General features: G+C 42.0%; 2 protein-coding genes across 8 annotated transcripts in view; one reads left to right on the top strand and one right to left on the bottom strand.

Moving 5' to 3' along the window:
- The window catches only part of LOC126985135 (dual specificity mitogen-activated protein kinase kinase 4-like), a 66712-nt gene extending 60299 nt beyond the window's left edge, over positions 1–6413 (bottom strand). For 2 of the 5 annotated variants that reach the window (XM_050839679.1, XM_050839681.1), the window contains exon 1: positions 6147–6413. In XM_050839679.1, coding sequence (XP_050695636.1) covers positions 6147–6222 — 76 coding nt within the window. In that variant the 5' untranslated portion in view covers positions 6223–6413. The remainder of the gene's footprint in view (positions 1–6146) is intronic. The other 3 variants (XM_050839680.1, XM_050839683.1, XM_050839684.1) reach the window with 3 other exon arrangements.
- Positions 6414–7260: 847 nt separating this feature from the next.
- On the top strand, positions 7261–12730 carry LOC126985133 (D-aminoacyl-tRNA deacylase 2-like). Of its 3 annotated transcripts, none has more exons than XM_050839677.1 (3): positions 7261–7347; positions 10546–10721; positions 12151–12730. In XM_050839677.1, exons 2-3 carry the CDS (start codon positions 10554–10556, stop codon positions 12529–12531), a joined length of 549 nt encoding a protein of 182 aa, XP_050695634.1. In that variant the 5' UTR covers positions 7261–7347; positions 10546–10553; the 3' UTR covers positions 12532–12730. The 3 variants fall into 3 exon arrangements, with proteins under 3 accessions (XP_050695634.1, XP_050695635.1, XP_050695633.1); XM_050839678.1 differs by having other exon boundaries at positions 7328–7428; XM_050839676.1 differs by lacking the exon at positions 7261–7347 and adding an exon at positions 7543–7573.
- The last annotated feature ends 406 nt before the right edge of the window (positions 12731–13136 follow it).

The following is a 13136-nucleotide window of genomic DNA, read 5'->3' as shown; positions in this document are numbered from 1 at the left end:
AGTACCTCAAAACTTCTCCTTGAATAATTGGCTATAGGTTCTCAGAGGGTGTATCTATGAACATATTGGAAAGTATATATACGGGGAGAGAGAGAGAGAGAGAGAGAGAGAGAGAGAGAGAGAGAGAGAGAGAGAGGTGAATAAGAAGACGAATGTAGCCAAATATTTCATTATCATAGGACGAGACTACTGAGGTGGAGAGAACAGTTGAGTTCACGATTAATCCTTTTCTAAACATCTTAAGAGGAAATGGAAGAGGATTAAGAGGAATTTAGAGGAGGATTGAGAGGTTTAGAAGAGGATTAATCCTCTTCCATTTCCTCTTGACCCTTTCCATACTGTGACGCCGACGTCTGCGTCACGGATGGGAAGGGTTAAAAGTTAGTACAAGGGGAAACTGAAGAGAATAATCAAGGTTGACTTCATATTAGTATGAGGGAAACATACATAACCTAACCTAGAGAAAACAATAGAGGAACCTAATCTGGACCAGGGCAGACTGTTGGAACCTAACTGGTGCACTGGGAGCTGTCATCAAACAGCCAGCCACCAATTTTTCCTTACTGCAGGATTCACTGGCACAGACAGAAATATCTTTTGTGGAGTACTTTTGTCCGTACTCTTGCACATTGGCACGAAGCAAAAACAACTGTGGGTTACGTCTCCAGCCATTGCTAGCCACTAGAAATATACACCACAACACGAAATCTTGGAGAAACATTAAGTTGGCGGCCTCCCAACGTACCTAGTGACGTCACGACCAATCAGCACCCGTTTCCAAGTCACATGATTTTTCCTCAACTTTAATCCATATTTTATGCCACATATACTATTTTACATGAAGAAAAAAATATTACCATAGCTGAATTTGGGGCCTATTTTGTCCATACAGACAGAATTTGAAATAAATATGTTGACCGGTAACACGTCCATTGTGGAGAATCACTCCGCGCCTCGAAAATACGATATATATGCCTCCATATTATGGTTAAGGAACTAAATACATGTCCCTTAACTATAATATGAAGGTGCAAGTATGTAAAAGTAAAGAAAAAGGCTGAATTAATCCCCTTCCCTCAACGATCTTGGGGAACCCACAGGAAGTCAGGGTTTTTGGGTGGGGGAGCATATTTAAACTACTCCAACCAAACTTTATGACCTGACAGCTAACAGGGAGGGGCCTCGCCCCCCTCGGCCCCCTGCTAACCAAGGAGGGCTGTGCCTCCACTAGACCCCACTTTACTTGTACTGGACGGAATATATTGTTGCAGCATGTAAAAGGAAATAGTGGAACCACTTGCCAAAACCCGGGAATGTACGCCAAATAGCTGGCGAAATGGTGTGTGTGCCTCCCGAACCTGGGAATGTTGCTCCTCACATCTACCACATCTGTCTGTCATTTCTTCATTACAAGTACTATTGAGTGGTGAGCCGGGCAGGGGCAAGCCAAGAAACACCTGACAGCGACGCCTATTATACTTGCCACACATATGAAACCAACATAAAAGCCTCTCAAACCAACTACTTGAACTCCAGAATCTCTTACATTTAATACTCGATTTTGCTTTAACACCCGATCCCTTAGCAAGAGAGAAGTTCTGTGCATTTATTGAGCAAGCGCACTGTTGCCATCAAAATAGTGATGGCCCAGAGGGCCGCCATTGGTGGCTTAATTTACAAAATATATATTTTTGCCGTAAGTAGAGCACAGAAATGCTTCATTTAAGGTAAGCAGCATCATTGCAATACTAGCTGCTTTTACCCCACAATTTCCCTGGTCTTCATAGCCCTCCCCACTACTAGGTGCTGGGAGAGGAATATTATCTGTTATTTCCTATCATCACTTGTAGACCTGGATCTGGATCTGGATAACAATGCGCAGGGCACCTTTCAGGTGCATAACACGCCTATTTGGGTTGGCTGTTGGGGGAACGGGGGAGCCGAGTATGCAGGGGAGGGAAGTGTGAATCATGTGTAATTGTTAGTGTTGGTGTGTTGTGGTGACAAGTGAGTGTATATTTGTTTTCTAAATGAGTCTATTGTGCCGCAGTCTAAAATTTGTTGAGGAAGGCTGTTCCAGTCAGGTATGGTGTGTGGAAAGTATGAGTGCTTGTATGCGTCAGTGTTGGTGTGATATGTTTGGTATTTATGGATGTGCGTGTTACGAGTAAGTTGACTGTTTGCGTTGTGTATGTACCGTCAACTGGGGTGAATTCGGACATTTCATCAAAAAAAAAGTTATCCTGGTTAATATATCATGAACAAATAATCATATCAGTGATCTGTTTGAACTCATTTGTTCATTATTAATGTATCTTTCTTTCAGGCTATAGACTTTTATTACGTGATAGGATATGTTCTGCACACAGCTTAAGGCTATAGACTTTTATTACGTGATAGGATATGTTCTGCACACAGCTTAAAAAACAAAGACGTAAAAAAATGAAAATTTTGCAACACGTACAAACTTTCTTTGGCAGAGACACTGTTGAATAGATGCAGGAATGTCTGGTGCTCAGCTGTACTTTCACGAATAGTGAGAGAGTACAAAGTAAGTTATTGGAAATTACTTCAATTGTTTTTACATAATTAGATATTTAATGAAATTTTTGGAATTTTAATTCAAAATTGTCATTTCGGACAGGGGGGATAATGGAGGAAAAACTGGGTCAAATTCGTTGTCCTCATCTTGGTCTTTTCTGTGTCTGAAGACGGATGTGAGGAGAGGGGGAGGAGAAATGAAAGGAAGGTTGGAGAGAGGGAGGGTTGGAGATTGGGAGAGTTGGAGGGGAAGAACATAAGAACGTAAGGAGTCTGCAAGAGGCCGGTTGGCCTATACAAGGCAGCTCCTGTATGTGAGAGACTCGTCAGTGCGTGTGTCAGGGTGTCAAGGAGTGTCAACCCCGCCTGGAGGTGACGAGGCACTGCTGTGATATGAATGACGCTTCCTCCCTCCAGCATTTGTTTATTCGCTAATGTAAGACGACGCAATGAAACCGATAGGGGATTGGGGGTGAGAGGGGACAAAGGGAGGGGTGGGGGTAAGGAGTTTGGAGAGAGGGTTTGGATTGAAGGGGGAGGAAAAGTCGTAATAGAGGAGTAACGAGTGTTGGGAAGGAAGGGTGTCATAGTAGTAGTTTAGGGGTAAGGGAATGAAGGCTGCATATGAAAGGGGTTAAGGGAATGACCCACTGTTGCCAGATTAACGTACTCAGAGCATAGTATTTACCGGTTTCTGACGATTAATTATTGCCAAGAAACATCAGGATCTAACTCTTTTAACGATAACAATAAATGAGTTTTGTTATTGGAGCCCAGAAGACAGTTTTGGGGTAGGAAGTCGGGAAATATAAGCGGCTGAGTACGACAATCTGGCAACGTTGGTCTGACCACGTGGTTGCCATGCAGCTTGGCTCGTCTGCAGCCCTCACCTTCCTGTCTGTGTGGCTGCCTGCTCGTATGCATAAAAACATTTTTTTTAAGCCTAAAACTGTCTGAATTGACCTCATATGTGACCGAGAATATGCTGATATTCAAGGGTAGTTCTCCAAACACATTTTCTATAACTATCCGAATTCAATGCAAGTGTCCGAAATGACACCAAATTGGGTTAGATTTGGACACCCTTAATTATATTTATGAAAAATTTATATGAAAGATTTTAAATATCACAGAACTATGAGTTGATACCCCAGTGGACCAGCCTCACATACAATACTTATCATAAATTGACCTAAAATCTAAATTAGAATTCACAAAAAAAACGAAAAAATCGTCCAGTCACCCCAGGTGACAGTATGTAGGTCAATGTCAATGTGAGTGTTTGTGATCTTGTATTCATAAGTGTAAGTCTGTGTGCTTGTCTGCATAGGTGAAGAGGTTCCATGTTTATCTGTTGTTTGATCTGTGTTGTGATTCCAGGCGTTCGAGTGTAATTGTTTATAATGAACCTAGCCGCCTTGGTGTTGATTTGTTCCAACCTATCAATGTTTCTGTGTGTGTAAGGATCCCACACCATGGAGCAGTATTCCAGTGTTAGTCTCACAAGTGTGTCATAAGCTATGTGTTTAATGTCAGGTTTGCAGTTATGTAGATTCCTCCTCAGGAACCCTAGTGTTCGGTTGGATGTGGCACTGATGTGGTCTATGTAAGTGTTGAACTTTAGGTTAGTGGAGAGGTGGACACCAAGATACTTTTGTGTGTGGACTGATTCTAACTACTGTATTTATACATTATAATGTTCTGTAAGTGTGTATGTATAGATATGATTATTTCCTAAGAGTATGGTACAATTTCATGAAGGCAAGAAGTGGTTCCATGTTTGCAGTCGTTATGGTCAACCACGTGAACATGATGTGCTGGAATTACCTGTGACTTGGACCTTCTACTGTTAGGAAAAGTTGATACGTCTGCCTATTGATCATAAAAAGTGGTCCAGTTTATATATAATATTATTTTGTTGACTTGTTTGTTGTATATTCATGTTATCAAAAATTATAAACTGCATATATTTTTCTTAATCTATACATAGAATTAGCTATTGCTTTAGTCTGGTTTTCATGTCCACATATACCAGCAATTGTATTAGATAATATTATTAATGTATGATATGTATGTACATACAAAAAAATCACAGGTGGAAGGCTGATGGTGTGAGGGGGGGGAGAGAGGTCATGTGATACTGGGGTAGAGAAGGGTGGTCTGGGGGTTCTTCAGGGTGGTGGTGGTGGTGGGATATGATGACTGGATTGGCGTAATATCACTAGTAAACTCCTCACATAACACATATAGCAATATGGTATGTTAACATGTTCAAGGTAGTGTGCTGAAATATCATACTCATCCAACGATTAGTTTAGGAGATATCTGCAAAAAACACCGTTTGTCTGCCGCTGAAATGCATAGTAGGTCTGAATTATGGAGAGTGTAAGTGTGATGGATGGGGTTGTGAGCTCCAGTGAATCTTAACAGTTTACATTTGTCTAGTCGAAAATGCATCTGCCAGGTGTGCTCCCACTGTTCGAGGGCGTCCAAGTCTCTTTATAACAGTCTGCAATCGTCAGTAGTCTTTTACTACTCTAAACAGCAACCTACCGTCGGCAAATAGTCTAGTGGAAGAGTTAGGCGTTGACAGTGGAAGATCGTTAATGTACAGGAGGAAAAGAAGGGGGCCTAGAACGGTGCCTTGTGGGACACCTGAAGAAACAGGGAGTGTCAGATGAAGATCCGTCAAGAAGAACACATTGAGTCCTGTTAGTAAGAAATGCAGTGATCCAGTGAAGAATAGGTCCTGAAATATCGTAGTATTTCAATTTAAATGTCAGTCTTTTGTGCGGGACTTTGTCAAAGGCTTTGGCAAAATCTTAAACAATAGTGTGAACTTGTTTAATGTCACGTCGGTTGAGTAGCCTCATAATGTCATGAAATGTAGAAATGAGTTGCGATTCTCATGAGCGTTTGGGTCGAAAGCCCGTGTTATGAGTCAGTAAGGATGTCGTTTGTGTCAAGGTGATTTAATATGTGTTTATGTATTATAGACTGTATGTGTTCAAAAATTTTACATGGAATCGATGTTAGTGAGATGGGGCGATAATTGGTTGGGTCAGTCCGGTCACCTGTCTTAAACAATGGACTAATGTTTGCCAAAAGCAGTACCGTATATGTTTGATGCGCCGGTAAGACTAGAGTAGTGCAACAGTATGTGATACCTTGGAAACGTTATTAATCCCGCAGGAGCAATAATGGAGGCACGTAGTGATTCTCCATATTTACCAAAGAGTGATTTGCAATGGCAAAGCAATATGGCAGTGTGTTGTATGTGCCAAAGTACTTCATATAGCATCAGGGTGTCCCTTTACTGATATGGGTATACTTCTCGAATAACACCCAGTCAAACCATCAAACTAATATGTGAGTGATATCAACAAGTAAATTAACAATAAGGTCAACCATAGGAACAGTAACCTGTTTGCAAACCAATGGTGTCTGCGGCCTTGAAACTCGGTTCAAAACAACATTAGAGTTAAATGACAAACGTGTACAGTCCCTGAGTTTTACGCTAGATGAGAACACCAGCTCGACCACATCCCTGACCCGTACTCCCAGGTTTGCACAACACCCAGTCGCCCCATCAAACAAATTTTTACCTGACGGAGTCGCGGACATGTTGAGCGAGGGAGGCCTGTTGTTCTGGCCCGCCTGCTGTGGCTGCTGCTCCGCCATCACGCCCCGCACACGCCACACAGCAAGGCTCTCTCACTCCCTCAAGCGTGTGCCCATTTCCTCCGCCTCGCTGCACTTTAGCATCGCCGACAACACTAACAGTAAACAGGGCGGCAGGTCATCCCCCTCCACCTCGGTTGTCAATAGCCAGTCACATGCGGCTGGCGGGAGAACGTCACCCACGTCCTGATTGGCTAACACCCCCTGCCAGGCCGCCGCTGATTGGCTAACACCCACAGCCAGGCCGCCGCTGATTGGCTGGCTAACCCTGTCCTGCCGGGGTTAATTCTTCTTCTTCTTCTTCTTTTGACTTGTTCCGCTTTGTATCGCTTCATAGGTCCTCCTTGGTTCCTTTGCACTTATACTTTGCTCTTCATACTTATGTACTTCACTCTGCACTCACTGAGCTCTGTTTTTTTCCTGTACATTTTGCTAACACAGACTCGAGTTGCTTTTATATTTTATTTTCCTATCTGCTTTCTTCCCTTTGTTTTTTTTTTGCATTTCCATTTTCTGTCCTTTTGCTCGTTTTCTTCCATTACACTTCGTTTTACTTCTCTTTTACTGCTGTATTACAAAACTTGCATCCCAGCGCGGCCCGCCCATTGGCCGTGACGTCACTGCCCCCAAATCTTTGGTTAACACTGGGGGCAGGACATTCAGTAATATATTAAGGAACATCAGTTCTAAACGCGAGATTAATAAAAGTAGCTTGAATATGTGATTTTTCCCATAAATGATATATATTATCCATACAATTTCTAATTATGGCCTCTCATCGAGATTCAGAAAGAAGAAGAAATATTTCGACCGTTTATCATAATTTTAACGTGTGCTACGGTACAGTACATATTTATTTTGCATGTTTCTCAACGGGGAAACTTTTCCGTTTTTTTCCCTCTGCTTAAAAAAAAAAAAAAACACTCGATTGCTAATAATTAATAACTGTAGGAATTCCGTGCTTGCCATAATTCATCTTCAAAATCAACAATAAGCTACATAGTAAGCTAATCATAATAAAATTAGAGTACAGTATGCAGTTTTGTTTTCATGAAGTAATGTTCTGTGTATAAACGAGGCCAAAGTCAGGGACGACTACTGGACGCGGGCTGTAAACAAGGCCATGTGGGTTGTGTGCAGCATTGGCAGTTGACACTTGTTTCTTTTAACTTTTTTCTGTTTTCTAGCTGTTTAAGCTAAATCATGGTAAAGAGGAGTCTAGTATTCCACTCAGATCGAGCAAAAACTCAAAGAACGGTGGCTGGGAGAAAATCTGGGTCTTGAAACCAAACTCCCTTTAATCTCTCTCATAGTCGTGTCTAAACGAAATATCACATGAGTGAACGCTTTGGTATTATTTCGGCTGAGTTCATCCTCATTCTAGGCTACCCTTACGGTATTATTCTAGATTGGCACCCGTCTCAGCCACGAATGCTTTGGTGCTCTATGAAGGGTACTCCGTTAGAGGTTAGGTTATGTAAAGGTCGGTTAGTGTAAATACGTTCCCCCACCCAAAAGAACCAATTTCCGGCACATCACAGGGGGTCTTCGTGGTGCAGTGATTAGCACACTCGGCTCACAACCGAAAGCTTGGGTTCGATTCCCGGGCGGAGTGGAAAAAATTGGGCGGCTTTTCTGATACCCTATGCCCCTGTCTAGCCAGCAGTGAATGGGTACCAGGTATTAATTGGGGGTTGCGTCTCTCTGGCATATGACCACAGATGTTGCACTGACTAAACAAAACTTTCCAACTTTCCGGCACATCATACATGTGGAGGGGTCAAGGGGGGTTGCGCCCCCCCTGGTTAGCGGGGTCCAGGGGTCAAGCCCCCGTTAGAGGTTAGGTTATGTAAAGTTTGGTTAGAGTAGTTCCTCCTTTCCCAACCCTGGGATCGTGACCCGAAGTGGGGTCGCCAAGTGCTTTTCTGGGGGTTGCCAAGACCTCAAAATATCAAACATGGTGTTTTTGTTACAATAACACTTAAAGAACTAAACTAGTGGGGTTGCAGTCATGTCTACAGGTGCATGATTGGGGTCACTCACTCACTCACTCACTCGCTCGCTTGCTCACACACACACACACACACAGCTCTTTTCCTGTATTTCACAACTAGGTAAATACACACACACACACACACACAGAAGGTGAAATGGGAAGGGTGTGGGGAGGGAGGGGCAGAAGTGAGAGTCAGGTCATGTCCTGACTGAAGCCCTGACCTGATTCTCCCCCAGGACCTCACCTGACTCTCCCTCAGGACCTGACATGACTCTCCCCACTGTCCCTCCCTCCCCACACCCTTCTTCTTGTTTTCATCCTCTTCATCTCTCCCTGTTTCCTACACTACTTTTCCTTGTTCTCCCTTCTTACATCCTCTATCAGTATTTTTTTCATGACTCACTCTGTCCCTCTCCTCCCTTTCCCCTTCCGTATTTACCTAATTGTGATAAAAGAAGTGAGCTACGCTCATATTGTTCTTCCGCCCCGCCAAACTATTTTCTGTGCGAAGTTCGTATTTACGAAGCAAATGTCGAAAGAAGAATTATATAATCATTTATTGGGACCGCGTCGTAACAACGAAACATCTTAGGAAGTGTTTATAAGAGTGTGGGAAAGGTCAATAGGAGTGTGGGAAAGATTTGTAAGAGTGTGGGGAGGGTTTATAAAGCCTTAAAATATATATAAATAATAGAAAAAAATATAAGGTCGCTACTTCATGGATTTTTGCCTATCGCGGGGGGTTCTGGAACCTAACCCCCGCGATAGATGAGGGATTACTGTATATATATATATATATATATATATATATATATATATATATATATATATATATATATAATACGGTATGGTATGGCGCCCATCTTATATATCAGCACCCCCCCCCCCCCCCCCCTCACCTGGAGCTGGATTCGCCACTGCCGGGATTGAAACAGTGCACCTTCCCCTGGTTTCCCTAGTACCTATTAATCGACCAGCCCGAAAGGAAGAATGAACAGCCAGTTGAGCTGCACACTGACTGCCCGGGCAGGGATTTGAACATGGTGGAGTAGTAACCAGGCACGCTGACCACTAGACCACTGAGGCTGTTGTATTTTATGTACTATGTATGTACAAGTTTTGTTTATATGGTATATATGTTACAATATGGTGCTCGTCCAGACCAAGTCTTGGTCATCGAGCGTGCTTTGTCAGTGAAATAAAGACTCACCACAGGTGAATAAACCTTTAAAGTGAGATCACCTCTCAAATGGTGCTGTTATTATAGTATGGTATACATGTTTATTGTACATGGTATAGTAATACCTCAGTTTACGAGTGCCTTAGTTTACGAGCATTTGATTTACGAGCAAAAGAAAATCACTTAAAATGCCAAGGTTTACGAGCCAAGACTCAGCGTATGGACATCTTCTTTGTACAAGTCAAAGACGCGAGCATGCACGGGTTCCCATCATTCGCCGCAAGATGAGAGTGCTCAAAGGCTAAGTGGAAAACAATGGGAATAGGGTCTCAAGCCGGTATCACACTGGGAGTTTTTTTCCTCCAACCACGTTGGTGGTAGGCACAACAGGCAACTCCAACTTTTCTAGGTTTGAGCTCGTCACATACAACCAAGGTTGGTTGCCCATATCCACAATATAAACAAACCAGTCGCCCTCTATCCACATGGTGCTGTTTGCCAAAGTAAGGGCTGTTGTGGCTTGTGCTGCTGTTACTCAAATTATGGACTTGCTGCTACAGTTAAATGGAAGGAAGAAGCTGTTTTGGGTATGGTCATGGCTTCAAGAATGTGTTTACCCAAACCAACAATTTGCTCTCGTTTGGCTGTTGGGGCAACAGAGGTTGCTCCTAGCTCCAATGGCTGGAGGAAAACTCCCAGTATGACACCACCTTAGTCCACTTTGTACACTTGCAGAGATAGCACCACGTGCTTGTGTCCGCATACGTTTGTGCTCTAGTATTTGATTTTCGTGTTTTCAGCACTAAATTATTCATATATTATACTATATTATTTATATTATTTATATTTATAGTATTATGCTATATCATTTATATTACTTATCATTCCTAATTTTACACACGCACAAGTTTATGGTATTTTAAAATGAGTTATACAGTGTTTTTAGTAATTTAAGGCATTATATTCGATTTAAATAAAAATCCTGGTTATGTCACAGGTTTTGGAACCTAATAATACCATAGGGCAGGGTATGACTGTATTCTTAAAATATTTGGGTGAAGACACCTATTATTATTATTTCTGCTTGCCATTTCCTTGAAACCTTTTGACTTAATTCATAACTTGAATAAATGGTGATGGCTTACAGACATCAAAATGGAAGAAGCAACAGGGCATATGAGAGCAGAGCAGGCAGTGGATGCAATGGAATTTATATCAGTGGAGCAGAGAGAAGATGTGACAGGGCGCATAGTTGTGCAGCAGTGCCTACATGCAGCCCTCAAACTGCAAGCAGCTGAAGGGGAGCCACCAGAAATTGTTGAGGTGATTATTTTTGTTTCCATTTTTTAGCCTCTGCAATTAGGGACTTTTCAATCTCCATATAAGAAGGGGCAGCACTGTGCCAGCCAGTGCTTCAGCATGAAGGAGATGAATATTCAATAAACCGTTTGCTTCTTTAATATGGTTGAGGCAAAGTACTATGATGTTTCATTCATGTAATTTTGTATGTAAGCGTTTAAGAGAAGAAAGCACTGCCTACCTTCCTTTATTTCTTGCAAAACAAATTCTCTCTACAGCAAATATGGTAAGACCAATTTCTTCAGCTTTGTTTTACATGAAATATAACAAGGTGAGGAGGAGTGCTTTCTGTTATATTGTCATATGAAATCATTTGGATTGTTTGAATGAAACACTATAGTATCTTGCCTTACAGCCCATTTAGAGAAGCAAATGAGTGGTGTGATATAGTATGGTACTCCCTTCAATTTTGTGAGAATTCGGTTGACACTGCGGGTCACAAAACGCATACTTGCAAAATTGGAACAAATTGCCTTGTGGGGAAAATTGAATATGGTTGACATCTCTTCAGTGGCGGCCCAATTTTTTTGCTATTTTCATGTTTGTACTCACAGACACGTAAATTTACATCCTACAAGGAAAACACCGAAATCATATCAACAAAGGATGCAATGTTGACAGCAGTCATGAAGCCTCTGCCATTTTTTTCGTCTATTTTCTCAACCATACTATACTACAGGTATCGCAGGTTTGGTTATCACAAACCTCCTATATAGCAGTGGTATTAAATTTTTTTGGGGGGTATCTCAGGAATGAGTATGACTCAGATTATGATCCTAAATCAGTGGTGGAGGGCAGCGTAACTAGCAGACAGTGTTAACGATGCAGTCACAGTGTCAGCAAGTGAGGAAGAGAGGTCTTGCAAGGTAACCTTGTGTGAGGCGCTGCAGAACAGGAGCTGTGGTACTGCAGGGGAATACTACTTTGTTTACATCAATGGGGTCCATGGTAAAAAGGGGTTAATAAGGAATTCTAAAAGTAAACTAGCAATTTCTACCAGTTAGAGGGAAAATCGAATGAATCAAAACATACACCAGTGATGCACGAGAAATTCCTGTGATGCCCCAAAATTGCAAGTTTTTATACCACTGCTTTATAGGAGGTTTGTGATACCTAAACCTGGAATACCTTTAGTATAGTACGGTTAGCCCGGTAGCAGCGGGGATCATGTTTCTTAATGGTCCCTCTAAACGAGAAAAATGAGAAAAAATCATCACTCACACAAACCATTTCATAATATTTATCAAAACATTTGTGATCAGTTTATGTATCATCTATTTTTGGGGGTTTAAATCATGGCACAAATTTGGCCCGTCGCTGCTACATGGCAAAGCCACAAATTTGGCCCGTCGCTGCTACCGGGTTAAGAATGCTTATGAATAATTTCTTTCAGGTTGGTCGTGGCATGGTTGTGTTTGTTTGCTTCTTGGAGAAGGCAACTGAGGAAACAGTTAATAAATTGTCCAAGAATATAGCCAATGTACGTCTGTGTGAAAATGAAACTGGCCGCCGTGTCTCTATATGTGACATTGAAGGGGACATTCTTATTGTGCCTCAAGCAACTCTAGGAGGCAAAGTAAAGGGAAAAGCAATGCAGTACCACATGAATATTGAAAAAGGTTTTGGAGAAGCTCTTTACCACAACTTTTGTAGGGAGGTTCGAAGCAGTGTGGAGAAGGTATCAAGTGGGAATGTTAAGTGTGGTGTGTATGGTGCCAGACAAGTTTTGAGTATGGATACTAATGGACCCTACACACATATTATAGAAGTTTAAAGTTTCACTGATAAAAATTAAAGAGTATTAATGGTTGCTGCCCTGTATAAACCATACTCAGTAATACAGAGCTGTGGTGATGCCATCCACATGTTAACTGTTATTACAATACATTCCTTGTAATATAAAAAATAGAGAAATATAGTATGTGATATGTTTAACATTACAAAAGGGGGGGGGGGGCAGTGCCTAGCAATATTAAGACTGAAAAAATGTCACTTATAGTTCTGAAATTGATAATTTGGGGCAAAACTTCAAATAGTAAAAAATAAAAACAGACTGGAACTTTTCAGAATTTGCCTTTCTTTACCCTATTTCACATGCTTTAAACAACTAAACCTGTATTTACATATAAATATAACTACCAGTAGGAAAAGGCAACAAAAACTCGCCATTAAGTGTGATGCCATGACCTGCCTAGCTGATGGGTGAGCCTCCCATAACTCATTCTGCGAGGGGGGTACCACTTTGGCGGACTGGTTAAGGAGTGGTTCTCTCATCTCGCAGGGCACGGGTTCAATCCCCAGCGCCAGCAAAACCCTTTCCTGGTCTGGTGGTGGTGGTGGTGGGGGGGGGGGGTTGCTTGTCCAGCTGCTTTCCAGTGA

The sequence above is a fragment of the Eriocheir sinensis genome, chromosome 58 (genome assembly GCF_024679095.1).
Source record: "Eriocheir sinensis breed Jianghai 21 chromosome 58, ASM2467909v1, whole genome shotgun sequence".
NCBI lineage: Eukaryota > Metazoa > Arthropoda > Malacostraca > Decapoda > Varunidae > Eriocheir > Eriocheir sinensis.
This window is presented reverse-complemented; position numbering and strand designations above follow the sequence as displayed.

Bases quoted from the DNA above. Each gene is read 5' to 3' on its own strand.
- LOC126985133 (XM_050839676.1), top strand. The intron at 10,722-12,150 runs GTGATTATTTTT...AATTTCTTTCAG, and splicing joins AGCCACCAGAAATTGTTGAG to GTTGGTCGTGGCATGGTTGT.